At 39.4% G+C, this 15,186-nt stretch overlaps 1 protein-coding gene and 1 long non-coding RNA gene across 19 annotated transcripts in view; one reads left to right on the top strand and one right to left on the bottom strand.

The window, feature by feature from the left end:
- Mecom (MDS1 and EVI1 complex locus) overlaps positions 1-15,186 on the top strand; it is a 562,715-nt gene that overhangs the window by 503,842 nt on the left and 43,687 nt on the right. For 10 of the 17 annotated variants that reach the window (XM_087899568.1, XM_087899570.1, XM_087899577.1 and 7 more), the window contains 2 exons: positions 452-586; positions 12,322-12,499. In XM_087899568.1, the coding sequence (XP_087755694.1) occupies positions 452-586; positions 12,322-12,499 (313 nt within the window). The remainder of the gene's footprint in view (positions 1-451; positions 587-12,321; positions 12,500-15,186) is intronic. The other 7 variants (XM_087899579.1, XM_087899575.1, XM_087899573.1 and 4 more) reach the window with 3 other exon arrangements.
- Positions 9,855-11,945, bottom strand: LOC146890030 (uncharacterized). 2 transcript variants are annotated; one of them, XR_014999301.2, is made up of 2 exons: positions 11,636-11,945; positions 9,855-10,030 (listed from the first exon to the last, which is right to left on the bottom strand). It is a non-coding gene; the product is annotated as an uncharacterized LOC146890030 (long non-coding RNA). The 2 variants fall into 2 exon arrangements; XR_014999300.2 differs by having other exon boundaries at positions 11,768-11,945.

Raw genomic sequence — 15,186 nt, 5'->3', positions numbered from 1 at the left:
AAATTTTTAATCGAATTAAAATAAAATAATGTAAAAGTGCCCACCCAGATGAGGAGGCTATGCAGAATAACAATATTGACAGCTGAATCACCCAAACCCAAATATTGAATATTTAGTTTAGCAATATTATGTTGCACATGCCATTCTATATGACTTTTCTGGGAAAACACAATAGATAAAATGAAGTCATTAAGATTATTCATGGATGAAGAAGAAGCAAGCTTGTTTTGAAAGCAATTAACCAGTTTCTGTGATAAGTTAAAATTGCTTCACACCTTTTGTAAAAGCAATATAGCTCACGCTTCCTTTAAGAATATATGTGCTATCTGACCTTTTTCTTGTTAAGATTCAAAGGGAGAATACGCATCTCAATGGTATATTTTCAAGGAACTGACGACTTTCAGCAATGGGCCGAAATGGCAATTTATTGTTCTCATCTTCTTCCTTCCAGATCTTAGATGAGTTTTGCAATGTGAAGTTCTGCATAGATGCCAGTCAACCAGATGTAGGAAGCTGGCTCAAGTACATCAGATTTGCTGGCAGTTATGATCAGCACAACCTTGTTGCATGCCAGATAAATGACCAGGTATGTTTTAAAGATTTTCTTGTCTTTTTTAAGAACACAAAGATATCAGTGAAGCCTGAAGAATAAAAATATCACAGTGAGCTGCAGTAGACTCCTGTGGCCTGGTTGTGTTGATTTGGCAGAAGCTAACACAGAGACACAAGATACAGAACTAAGGCATTTTTAGTACTACCTTTTCCCACTGCTGTTTTCTTTGGGTGCTCTGTTCATGTTGTCTTACCATCGATACCAATGCTGCAGCTATTGTAGTGTTACTGAGTGACTTAGGAACTAAGTAACTGACACTACTGTTTCATTTTCTCTTTATCCTCCTAATATGTACATTCATAGAAGGTGTAGAGCTAAATTTGAAATTTATTCAGAATTTGCAAATGATATATTTGAAATGTGATAGTTTTATTTGAAATAGTGGTTAGATACGTATGCATGTCATTGGTGCAAACTTGCCTGATTATACATTGTAAAGTGCATAATTGTGTTGAATTACCTAAATCAAGATAAAAATGAGAATTTTTGCTCTTCAAATAATCAAACTACTTGTCTTTTATGTAAAGCAAAAATTTAAAGTTAGATTATTTTGTGATTTTATGGAAGAGCAAGAAGTGAGACCGACTTAAAGAAAAGTAACCATGAAATAAAGGTCACAATATTATCCTGAAACTAATTTTGCACTTAATAAAATTATGACTCTTGTAGATTTATCTGAAGTGCCTCAAGAATGAGAGGTTTATCCTGTTGACTTTTTTTATTACAAATATCACTGGGTTAAAATTTAATTGTATCACAGTCATATATTTCCTTTAACGCCATGGTGACTTAAATGTGCTTCCAAGACCATGTTGAAATGGTTGCTTGGCAGATCTACTACACCAAGAAAATGAAAAGTTTAAATTAGATGGCTGCAATTGAGAGCAGTTAAATAAAGCCAGCGCCATCAGCCCAAGACTCCCAGCCATCATTAGGAGATTATTCCTTGGCTTTTCACCAGCTCCCAGAACATTTTTTTTCTGGCTAAACTAAACATAAGGTAGTAAGTTGTAAAATTATGTTTACATGGGAATCATTTAAATCTACAGCATAATCAAAAATAATAAACTAATCAATTGGGTTTTCCCTTTGCTGTTAAAAAAACCGAAGTGTTATTGACAAATGAAAATATTATTAAATTAGCTATTGATTTTGAGAACAGCATATTCCAATTCTGTCCTAGAAGTTATTGTCTCCAGCAGCAGATAGAACTTTTTGAGCATCTCCTGTTTACAGATTGGGAAATGGGTAGGTCTAATAAGGGGTAAACTGTGCTGTGCTTCCTAAAACGGAAACGATGGGACCTCACAAGATCCCTTTAAAGTGAAATAATATAAACATATCTTAATGATTACTTGCTGTTCATATTTCCTGACAGCTGATGGATATCAGCATTTTTCTAAAACTATCGAAAGGTGATTCAAGAATTCTACTTGTAGCTAATTCAAGGCCACTTGTGGCCAACTTTGAATTTAATTTTTATTTCTGATGTTTTATGATAAGTCATCTCTTCTTGCAAAACTTGGTTGCATTTGAAGGGAAAGCCCTGTGGTTTCTAATTGTGTGAATCAGGCTGCTCATTGTAGTTAGCGTTTGTAATTTTTCCAATTAGTTTGAAAGTACACATTTTAAAGGCATTGTTTCTAGAGAAAACATGTTCCTCATTTTAGTAATATCTAATGCTTCAACCAAAGAAACAGAGGAACAATTGAGGAAGACACAGAACACCATTGTTAGATATGTACTTACTGTTTCCTTAAGCAGTCATCCCTAACTTCTATATTACACTACCCAAAATTAGGATGGTCGTACAATGAGCACATAGCAAATAACTTAATCGTGAAACTGATATTGCATGGTCAAGTAGATTCATCTATACACTTAAGAGAGCAGTCAAAGATAGAAGACGGCTGTGATAGGTGTCTTTGTAGACTACAGCATTATACTTGGCACAGTTAACAGAACCCAAGAAGACAGCACCTTAATAGCACGTATCTGTATATTATACACACACTCATCTGTTACTCTTCTGCAGTTGCAGAAAGACCATTTAGCTGGGCATCTCTGCACAGCTTTGAAATGTAAATGCCGGGCCAGGTGCAAAGATACAGAGCTGACAGCAGAGACCCTCCAGATGTGCTTTTGCATCCTCTTTTCTGTGGGAGGATCTGTCAAATGGTGACTAGGTACAGCCCATCTCATTCTAAACACACACATCCCATCTTTGGAGATTCCATTTACTCTCTAGACACTGAGAGAAACCCTGTATGAGGGGTAATTATTAAATTAGTGACACCAGCTTACCTGTCCAGTACCAGCCTGTAGTATTCTAGAATAAATCGTAAAAATGCTCTTCTTTGCTCTGATTCTTAGAAGAACATTAAGTTATTAAAAGACTTTGGGTGGCATATTAGGCAAATATTGTAGGCTCTGAAAAGAAAGAATTTCGGGTAAATTTTTCAGCTGTGGTGATGTTTAGGTTAGCAAATAAAGAAGACAATGATGACCCTGAACAAATGACGAGTGTGTTCATCATAGTGTTTATTCAAAAAATTTCTAATGCTGAAGTTAAAATTTAATGAATTTAAATCAGCTGCATAACAAGGTGGAAGGATAAGATCTACAAAAGGAAATAAATATGCATGCTAAGATTCTGAGTTTTGGTAGGAGGCGGCTGTCAGAACATGGACCCTGGATAAAACCCATGCTGGTCTTGTTTGATTGGTGGATTTTGTTTTTTAAGTAATACTAATAATAAATGTAACCTGAATTATGTCGTAAAATAGAGAAACAGGGACCACACAATGAATCATTTCCCCTCCTACTTTTCCATAAGCACTTTATCCCAGGTGATCTCCCTTGGTTTAAACTTTTTAGCAGATTCACATGCATGTGTGTGTGCTCGTGTGTGTGCGTGTGTATGTGTGTGCATGTGAGCATTTGCACGTGTGTATTTCTTTATTTCAGATATTTCAGAATGGGCTTTGAAAATGAGCTTTCTTTCTTTCACAATTGCCCAGAAAGAGGCAGGTCTTACGACTTTAGATGTCTCTTCTCATTTCATGTTCTCAAAATTATTGCTGTGATGTTGTGGGGAGCAGATATTCTGGGTGTGCTGGCATTGCTGCTGAGACATAATTTCTTAGTAGCTTCAAGTCTGAATGATGTTGTATTCCCCGACTGAAAGTACTGAGTTAACGGTAGTAATTTATCTTTATAAAGGAAGGCCATGCCAAAGACACGAGGACTGAGACCCCAATCACAGGCAAGTCATCGAGTAGTGCAACCATCCAAACACCCAAACTTCATGATCCTTGGTGTCTTGATTACTTTCCCTACATTCCTTAAAGTTTGTGTTCTATAGTATGTAGCTGTACTGCTGACACTCAGCAGGGAGCTGGGAATATTCATTCCTGGCAGCAGACAGTAGGTAGATGCATTAGATAGCTTGGGTGGCTTACAGAAGCAGCAACTGGTTCTGAGCAGTAGCTTCGGGTGAGAGGAAAGGCAGAGAGCTGGATACTGGAAGCTGTCCCAAGCTAGATCCTCAAGGGGACCAAACATGAGCTTTATCAGTTATTTCGAGGCTTCGTTTATTTCGAGAAGCAGCCACCGCCACATATTTAAAGTCAAATAGTCCAAACATCTAAATGATTTACTGAGGCTTTTAAAATTTCTTGTTATTTTTATACCTTTCTTTTGAAGTTGTAGAGATTCCTTTCTTTTATAAACCAGGGTGGTTGGAGGATGTAGCACATTTCTTTAGACTCGGCCTCATCCTACTTTTGCATCCCCCTTTACCCCCATCAAGCTGTCCTGTCTGTATTCTGTACCTCAAATCAAAGGCCAGTACCTACAGGGTGTCTATAATCCTCAAGCAATGCTTGTTTTCCTCATTGAATATATTCAGAAGTTTTGTGCTCTTAGGGGAGTTCTTACTCCAAAACATCTTTAGAGTAAAACTCTTAATTATAATGAGAGAGTTTAAGCTCAGCTCAGGTAAGTAGGCCTTTTAGATGAAAGCCAAGTCCATCTTTGTATCCTGGTAATCAGAATGATCTGAGGATATTCTGTGGGATAATTTATACGTGTGAAAAGTATTTGTATTCTACACCACGGAAGGAACACAGTCATCTGAGTCCTGTCTTGCCCTCCCATGGTCTTTAAATGGAGGAAAGACCTCAAGAAAGGCAGGACATTATTAATCTTGTCATTTACACAGAGTGATAAGTACTTTCATTTTTAAACGGGCCCTTGACAGCTGCTATTTAGTAAGTAGAACCAGGGAAGTCTACCGTTGCCTCTGAGTAAAGCGGTTACCTCCTGCCTGCTGTCCATTCTGACGCAATGCGATAGGGAAGAATGTATGTGCCACAGAGAGTACGAAGTCAGAATTCACTTAGGGGACCCAGCCAGCTCCCTAGTGGTTAATGAATGGCAGCAAGGCTCCACAGTGGTTTCAGTTGGAATGGGCATTGTTCTCGTTTGTGCTTTACCTTATAAACTTTTAACTGCTTCCAGGACGACCATGGTTGATTTGGCACACCCGCTTCCACTCAGCCCAGGCTCAGATGAGTGATGCTATCACACTGTGTGACACTGGACCGGTGTTGTTATTGCAAGGGTATTGTGGGCTCAATTAGTAACTTATTTTCTTTGGCCTTTTACTGAGGAGGGGAAAAATTCCCTTTCCTTCAACATTCACTTAATACATATGGTGCAAAAACGGCACAGCAAATCAACTCTGAGTACAGAAAATGGGGAGCTCTTTAACCTCTCCCCACTTTGTAGAAACTTTGTTTGCCTTCACTGTCAGGTAATTTGTTAATTTCTCTTCCTTTACAAGGATTTCTGTTCATGTTTGTATGCCTTCTTTTGATGTTAAAGTTATTATTGGCTTTGGGCATTTTCTTTGCTTTGCTTTTAAGTCAAGTCCTACTTTTATACCAAAGTTATACTCTGCTATTTTAAGATGAATGCCAGCTGGCAGTACCTAGGACCAGCTTTGTGTGCAGTGTGCAGACTGACTCTGGTGCCTGCTATCTGCTTGATAAGTTGCTTCCTTTACCCCAAGAAGAAACTGCCTCAGATGTAGCTTGCAGTTGAATATTTACATGAGAAAAAGTCCCACCTTCTTCCCCAAGTGTAATGCTTGGGATATGATGGTGACGTTATATATATATATATATATATATATATATATATATATATATATATATACACATAGATTTTGTTCATTAAGACCCACGGACCCAGGCCTTGAAAAGCATGACCTAAAGTATTCCACCCATATTTAAACAGTGACTTGATAGAACACATGCCCTTTTTTAATAATCAGTGTTTGCATATAGACATCATCTTTCATTCAGGGGGAGCTCAGAACACCACGTGCACAGGAGATTCTAGCTATTTCTGGTGTGAAGCCAGAAAAGTACTCAGCAGCACGTCTCACAGGCCACCAAGGATGGTCAAGGGCAGAAGAGAAGTCTGCAGCTTGCAGTGTAGCACCCAACCATGATCGTTAGCTTCTATGTAATGTGATGGGGGCACTTTTGACAAACCTTCAGAAACCAATTATAATGATCACGAAGTTTCCATACAATCAAACATATGGCCAGTGTAAGGAAAGGGGGGTCATGGACATTGTTTGTGGGCCCTGTGGGAAGACCCTGAGAGGTTATTATGTAGGGTGCACAGGTCTCAGGCACACTAAGGGACTTTTCAGACACTTCTCTTTTTGTTGAAACTAGAACCAAAGCCAATTTTGTTTTCTTTAATTCAGAAAATTATATTGTCTGTTTTCTCATGTTACTAATAAATAAGTAAAGAATGTATAGAAGAAAAAAAAACTCCAATGATGTGTTCTACTGAATTATTTTTAGGATTGTCCCAATTGTTTTATTTATTTATTTATTATTTATTCATGAAATTATTTATTTTTGGTGCTTGAATGAACTCTTTATGCATGCCAGACAAGCTGGTGACACAAGGCTACATCACTTTATCCCAAGCTCCATTTTTTTCTCGGTCTGCTCTGTGTCTGTATAGATGGAGAATACTTTTGTTTGGAGAAATTAAAGAGTATTTGGCTTGGGCAAAGCTCGGTCATGATGAAGTTAATATTCTGTTGGAAGAGTATATTTCCTGGCCATCTATCTCTATTTTCTGAAGATGCTTCTCTGCCTCTCAGTAAAACCAAACCTAGACTGTCCATTAGGACTTTCCCCCAGAGGTTAAATGCTTGACATCATTATTGCTCTCCTGATCTGGGGTTTCCCACATTGCTAGAGGTAGGTGAGGGGCCCAGACTGTATTTCCTGGGGAGGTCAAGTATACACACATGGCCTGTGGACTCTTGCTGTCTCTAAAGCCCCAAGACTGGCAGATGTGTTCCCATCAAATGTTGACTCTGCACAGACGTGTACACTGTCACTTAGCTTCCCTGCTAGCCACTTCCAAACATGCAAGTTCCACTTGGCCTTTCCTGCTTCTTCATGGTGCTCTGAATGAAGCTGTAGAAAAATAAAGCATTCAAGCCAAGCACTGGGAGTTGGAGGAGGGAGAAATCAGCTGACAGCTTCAAAGAGAAAACACAGCAATAGTCTGAAAAAGCTGCTTCTCCATATAGATTCTGCAGGGAGTACATTTCTCTATTATTTCAATTATTAGAACTTCCTGAATAGGTTGAAGGTCACTCATAATTCACACTTCTGTCATTTTTAGACATGCCAAGTGCAGTCTATTATGCATAAATAAAACTTCCAGTGTTTGACCGCGGAAAATAAATGGAAAGTCATAACAATGAGGCCTTGTTCATCTTTTACAAAGTAAATGGTTTATTTTCTTTCTTGTTTTCTCTTGTACACTGAAGTTTATCTTCTAACTCAATAGTACAAATAGTACACTTTAAAGTGATTCAAGCCTGGCACACTAACAGCAAAGCTATTCTGGAAGATTCTCAGAACTTCTATTCTGTAGGATAATGAACAAGAACATTTTACCTTTTTTTAAGTACAAATGGAAATATCATTATTTTGATGGCAGATTAGTTTGGACAGAGGCCTTGGCAAAATGGAATTAGTCTGAGAGCCTTCTGAGGACTTTAGCATTTCCCAGAATGCTTTTGAGTGTCTCTACCCTCATTAGTGTGGTCTTCTTGAACTTAAACAATTGGTGGAAAGAAACATTTAATGATATGTAATTAATTAAAGTTAATTCAAATTTTATCTTTATATAAGATGTGCATAACATAATATATATTTAAATGTACATACAAGTAGAATTAATCTGATGAAGCATTAACTTCATTTAGATAAAATTAACACATAACATGAGATTGTAAATAGTTCATTTAAAATTTCAAATTCCTTAAAAATATGAACTCTTCTTCATTTAGATGTTACATGTAAAATATATAGTATGTCCCAGTAAAAAATTATGTACATGCAACAGTGACAGTGGCTCACTCAGAGTCTGAAAATTGTTGCTCCTGTCCACATCTCTGCTGCTTTTTTAAATCCCTTATTTTACCTGACTTTTTTTTTACGTTCAGAATTGTTTAAATTGTTTCAGAGTTTGTTTAAAATGAATTAATTACAATAATTCTATCTATAGTAAATGTCTGTTTACAAGTATATTATATTTATGCCTTAAGCTACAAATGCCACTACTACCAAAAGGGAACAGTTTTGGGTTTCCTGGTATTGTTTAATTGCATAATTATGCAAATTATTAAGAATTCTTTTTGAAACTCAGAAATTTTGCTAGTGAGTTGCTCTCACAAAAGCTGGTAGTAAAAGACTACAATGAAGTCGGTTACCAAATCAATCATTATAGATGCTTATCTTTATAAATTGAAGAATTCAAAAATCCAAGTATCACATTCATTATGTGATTCATTATGAAGAGGAATACAGCTTATTGGAAAAGAAAAAAAGCAGTTTATTCAGATAGTAGAAAAATTAAATTTCTATGTTATGAAAAAGCTTGGCTGTATGAAAAATTAAGCCATGTTCATAACATCTATTTCTGAATTTTAGTAACAGTCAATAAATTTAGAATTCCAGAAGAGATCACAGGGTTTTAGATTTGCAATAACTGGCTTATGAAATAGAATGTCCGTGTACCTGTTTCTTACACTGGTGGGACCCTTCTTCTGCTTTTCTACTTTGTGTTGGGATTGTCTTTCACTCCAGCAGCGCACTCTACAAGAGAGAACAGTGCAGAAAACTGACAACTTTTGAATTGGTTGAAACTTATTTCTGAATATTTGAGATTTCTGTCCTTGTATTGAATTCATCACAAAACCCAGGACATTTTAACTTTGGACCCGGTTAAGTTTTTCCACACAGCTACAATGGGAAAGGAGGACTGTTAAGTCTTTTATGGAATTCAGCAGACTAATCAACTCCCATTTTTCCACAGCAAATCCCCCAGAAAAATAGTGTCTTTTCCTCTGGTGTATAAGTCAGATGGCACAGGGTTTATAGACTTGCTGTGCAGCTGGGTCTCTGAGGTGCCCTGGTCCTAAAGACAGTGTGTCTGTAAGCATCCACACTGGTAAGTGTCTGCAGAGGTCACTCCTGCTGCTGCCGGCTTCTTATTTACCACAAGATGTTTTTATAACATGAAAGTAGAGACACAGCATTTCCTGAAAACAGAGACACGGTATTTCCTGAAGGAGGAGGTTCACTCGGGGTTGCGTCCCATCATTTTCCCATGCAATCAGTTTGAGACACACACACACACACACACACACACACACACACACACACACACACACACACATTCACACAAAGACGGAAAGTCATTTTGCTTTGAATGCTTGCTAATATATTCCTATTCTTGTGATAAGATATCTCTGGGCTCAAGTTTTCAAATTATAATCAGAGGAGGAGCACATCGTTTGACTTCAGGACTTCTGTGGTCCTAAGGAAGGGCAGACAGCAAAGATCACAGCAGCAGAAACCCCCTAAAGGAGGACTGGACCATGAGGGTGTGGAGGATGGGGCTTTAAGGCACATTCTTATTGCTGTATGGGGAAGCATGCCCAGAATTTGCCCTCGTTATGGCTGGTGTTTGCCAGTTCTTTTCAAACCCCAGTTTCACGAGCACCATAAAAATTCAGTTAAAATTGAAAAGAACACCCTGAAGTTAAAATCCACTCTGCTTTGCCTTGCCTTTCATGGCCTGGAATGTCACCTTTTACCTCCAGTAAATAAAGCCAACGTCAACACTCGTCCATGTCTTTTATATTTTATGCACTCAATATTCTTCACGTGACAATCTGGACACTTAAAGGGTAATTACACGAGTGATCTATGTCCCGGCAAGGAGAATTGTCTTCATAATATATAGTTGTAGTGTATCCATCATTTTCTTTTGTTCCTTGGACTGTTCGCATTGGATTGCACAAATCTAAAATGGAATTAGAAGAGACATGATTAATAGAGGACCGCAAAGAAATCATGATATCGTAATACTTTCTCCAAGTGGCCCGACATGTGTGTCCGAGAAAGGGTCCCCAATGAGACAACTGGACTTGCATTGTCTTTCTACCCTCCCTGCTTCTGAGAAGCCACTGAAAAGTCCTCATGCGTCATGATTTGCATGTTCACGTGCTGTTGGAAAAGAAATTAATAAGTCAAACCTGTAAGCAATGCCAGAGCGGAGGTGATTCAAACTGTGGAGAGAAGTCTATTGTCGTCTAAGGGGAAATAGAACTCAAGGAGGAAGCAGGGTACTAGCCAGTATTTAACCCACAGGTGTAAGGGGAAAGACACCCTGCACGCGGATATGCTTTGAATCTGGTAATTTTTGAGCAAGGCCTCTTCCTGCCTGTGGGCCTCCAGAGACAGGAGGGTGAGGGTGTGTTGGGCGGGTGCTGGGTGCAAGGTGAGCATGCTCAACTTTGTGACCCCTTTTAAGCAGAGCCATAGAAGGAGCCCATTTTGTGGCAGTTTGTACTTCACTTCTGGAGAAATAGAATAATCGCAGGCTATGTTACAGCAGTGCTCAGTAGTACTTCCTGATTGATATTGTTTTCTATAAAGGAACTTAGGCTGGTTTAAGTACCAATGAATAAAAAAGCCTCAAGAAAGAGAGTAAACAGAAAATATATATTATTTTAATTTAGCACAATTCCATGCTCTGATCTTTTTTTTTTTTTGATAGAACAAAATAAAATGAAATAAACAATTGGAGTTTAGAGCCACCTACTGGCAAAGAGAAGCACATACTTCTGTGTAGGGTCTTCAGCTTTTCCAAGGATAAACAAATAGGCAAATGTAACAGATGGACGAATATTTCCATCGATCTTACAAGATAATTTACACAGATTTTTCTCAACTTGAATGAGCAGATGCTCCTGAGTACCAGATGCAGAGCAAGTCCGTGGCTCAAATAGCAATGTCTTCTAGGTTCCTCTGCCTATTTCTTGATTTGTTCTATACTTTCCCCAAAGTTTTTGCTATTTGCTTTGCTTTTGCTCCTGCATGTGCCCTGGTTTACAGAATATATGGGGAGGGGAGTACAATCTTGTTTATTTATGGATTAGTTAGTGAGGAAGAGGATTGGTGTGTGGTGACCGAGAGAGAGAATGCATGCTTGCACAAGAGAGATGAGCGTGGAAGAAAAGCCACAGGGCCGACGCATACAGATGCTGTAGAGAGCTATAATTTTTAGTGTTTATTAGCTATAGTATAACCTTCATTGTCCCCAGACCTCCATCTGGTTATAGAATTGCTTAATAACTAACCTTAGAATAAGATGAATCATCGATAGCATTTTAATGATAAAATAAATGTATATCTTGAAGACTTTTGTGCTTAAATGCTTCCTTTATCAGTGATTAAAAGCCTGGTGCCCGGACATGCAAGAGGCCATGACTTGTCTGTCACTGAGCTACTTGAAAAGACAGGCAGCTCTTGGAAATTTCAGATTGGGGTTCTCCATACAGCCCCTATCTCCCCGATCCCTTTCAAGCCACTAGTAGCAAATTTATTAAACCCTTCCTGTCCTTACCTCCTAGGTAGGAAACCAGGGCATAAGCATCCGGCACAGCAGCCTGATTACACAGTGAGATGAGGGCAGCAGGGCCTGCGTGTTGAAGTTGAAATCAGGACTGGGGCACAAGGGCAGGACCTCGGGCCTCACCTTATCATTGGTGGGAGTAATGCTGTGAAACGAAGAGACTCTCCTAGGATTCTGTTCTCCAGGGACCATGGCAGTTCAGTTTGCTGCATCCCACCAACCACTGCCTTTGGGAAGTCACATGGAGAAAAACTCCTCTGCTGAGTTAGGGGCAGTTCAAGGTTAGCGAGGCCTCTGCTGAATAATCAGGAGCGGCTAAGCTCTGCGAAGGTGTGGCCGCTGGGTGCTTTGAGGAATCCAGGCATGGAAAAAGTATTTGTTAAACATTACACAGACTTTAGGCGACTATATTGCAAACTCCTATTAGGAAATTTGGTTTGTATACTCGCTAGGATTTGGTAAAAGTTTGTAAACTGAAAGATATTTTTCGTCCAACGAGAAATTTTTTTTTTCTTCTTAGTTTATAAAACAGAGATCACCATCTCCTTTGGTAAAACTGAAAGGGAATATGTTTATTAAAATACGAAAAACTGTATAACTGCTCTGGTGTGTGTCCTGCTCTTTGTTAATGCTTGCTCCTGTCTGTCTTCCCTGCCACCTGTGCCCGATCTTTGAAGATCTTCTACCGAGTAGTCACAGACATTGCGCCTGGCGAGGAGCTCCTGCTGTTCATGAAGAGTGAAGAGGATCCCCATGAGCCCATGGCACCTGACATCCATGGTGAGTGCGGCGCACAGCACCCAGGTGAGCCCGTGGCACCTGACATCCATGGTGAGTGCGGCGCACAGCACCCAGGTGAGCCCATGGCACCTGGCATCCATGGTGAGCGCTGTGTGCAGCTCCCAGGGCCAGCTGCCTTCTGGAGACAGCAATGTTTCCAAGAAGGCCCTACGCACCTGTGATTTCTTCATTAACTTCCTTGGTTATATATATATATACACAGTGTCTTTGTTGACAAATGTGTTATCCCAGAATGGGTATTTTCTGGAGGCGACGTGTGGCTGTTGTGTTGGAGAAATTTCAGTTGGCTGAGGTCTAACCCAAAGTGCATGGAGGAGAGTTTTGAAGATCTGGTCAAAACCATCTATTTCAGTTTGTTTAGTTTCTTCTGTAAGAATTCTTCCACTCGTTTAAAGAGTATTTATTCATTCATTCATTCATTCACTTTTATTTATTTGTTTGTTTACTTATTTTTATTTATCTAGTCTGTTAGTGCATGCATGTTCTGCCTAGAGGTTTGTATGTGCACAATGTATCAGCAGTGCCTGCAGAAGCCAGAAGGGGGTTTCAGACACGTATGCTTGAGTGATAGGAGGTTGTGAGCCATCACGTGATGCTGGAAATGGAACCCATGTCCTGTGCAAGAGCATCACGTGCTTTAAGTCACCGATCCTCTCTCCAGCCTCTCCCCACACTTTGAGAGTCATCACAAATGGCCAGGCTTGGAACTTTCTTAGAACGACCAGCCATTTCGCCCACTTATATTTCTATTACTGGGAAACTGTTTCCATGTGAGCAGAATTTTAATCAGCACTACCTTGTAGAGGGTTGATCTCTGCCTAGAAGGAAGAGATCATGGACAAGAAAATTATAGACGAGGAAGTTTTACAGCCAATGGAATTATTCCATGCAAGAAGCCTGTCCTATATCAAAAGATATATCTATATCAGAAAAATGACAACTGGTAGTGACAGGGGTTCAGGACCGACCAAGACAGCTGAGACAATCTCTTTCCCTTCTGATTTCACCTAACATAATGTGACTTGGTTTCAAAAATACTTTAGAATCCTTTTCAGTTGAAAGTACCAGAGTTGGTCTCCAGGGATGCGGAGAGAGAACCTTAAGACTCTCTGTGATGGAAACTGCCATTGTGGCTAGTTATTTTCACACCAGCATCACCCCCATAGTTCATCTCCATTCTGTCTCTTTGTAAAACATCCTGGCTGTTTAGGGATATCTTTGGGGCATACATTTTCCTATTGAAAAAGCTGACATGAAATTGCCTTTAGAAACCTAAACTTCCCAGTCAGCCAGATGGAGTTTGAGCCTGAATGTGGCATCTGGCCTTACTTAAACTGTATAGGGTGCTTGGTGATTAAAAATGGGTAGTCTGGGCCTCTTTGGGTACAGTGTTCCACTTGTACATGATTGTTGAATCCTAAATGTTTTCACACAGTTTTTAAAAATAGAAATGATTACTTTATCACTTTTAAAATACCTGAACAGAAGTAATGTTTCCATTCTTAAAATTGCCGCTCAGAAAAGCAACCATGGTTTAAGGGATTTAGGGGAGTTAGAAAGATAGCTTGCCTTGGAAGCCTGAAGACCTGGGTTTGATCTTTTAAAGCCATGTAGAAACATCCAAGAGTGGGGGCAGGTAGTGTCAGTGCTTACGAGGTCGAGACAGGTGACATTTTGGGACACTGGCTGGTTAATCTAGCCAAGTTAGTGAGTTCCAGGCCAATGAGAGACACTGCTTCAAAAAAAAAGTACATGGTACCCAAGAACCTGAGATTGTTCTTCTACCCACCCACACACGCACACACGCTTTTACACACACACATATGAACACACATATATTTCTACAAAAATATCCTTGAACTATTAGTTGCTTGTTGTTTTAATATATCATAGCTGTTTTCAGTTATAAGCATGTACTGATGTTCTTAGAATGTTTAATAGTTCTTTGGGTTCTATACTTCTAAAACAATAATTTAAAGCCACGCGTTCCATAGCTTTTATATGCTGGATATAATGTGCTTTGCATAGCTTGTTTTTAAATCTTTTACACATAGATTCAGCCCCTCCCCCCCCCTGAGTGAGGTACTACAGTGATTTTACAGGTTGAGAACGGAGGTTAAAGGGAAGTAAAGCATCTTGGAAGAAAACATGGTCAGCGCATAGAGTCAGCTTCTAGGGCAGGGTCTTTGCTGTCTCTCTAATATTAAGCTTTTTCTCTGCATTTTGCGCCTGGAAGTTCGGTTTCTTTGTGGGTTCCTAGATGAGATTGGAAGCACAGATATTGAATATATAGACGTGTTATAACCCTTAGAAAAATGTCTTTAGTTAATATTGTTGAGACGTCCGTCTCCGACGCAGAGGAGATGAGTGTGGAGCGCGTTCACTCTCTGTAAGGCGGAGGAGATGTTGGTAGAGTACATCCACCTTCTGTAAGTTTGCATACAAAGTAAAGACAGGGCTATCTACCATTGCCCACCCCCCCCCCATTACCAATGTGATTTAAGGTAAACCTGTGTCTTCAGAGGTAGCAGGCTCTTGGTGGGTCTCTCTATTAGACTTGTCCAACTACAAATGAGGGAAATTCTTCTATAGATGCAGCCTAAACATAACCTGGCTTACAGGCCCCAATGAAATTCCGTTCCCCTCTTAACATAAGCATTAGTGTGCTTCTGTCACATCATTTTCTGCCTTCCCTCCATGTGTCTTATACACCTGGCGTACTTTGCAGCCTGGTCCTTTGG

The sequence above is a fragment of the Myodes glareolus genome, chromosome 20, assembly GCF_982192425.1.
Source record: "Myodes glareolus chromosome 20, mMyoGla1.1, whole genome shotgun sequence".
NCBI lineage: Eukaryota > Metazoa > Chordata > Mammalia > Rodentia > Cricetidae > Myodes > Myodes glareolus.
The sequence above is the reverse complement of the archived record's forward strand: the minus strand, read 5'-3'. Positions and strand labels throughout refer to the sequence as shown.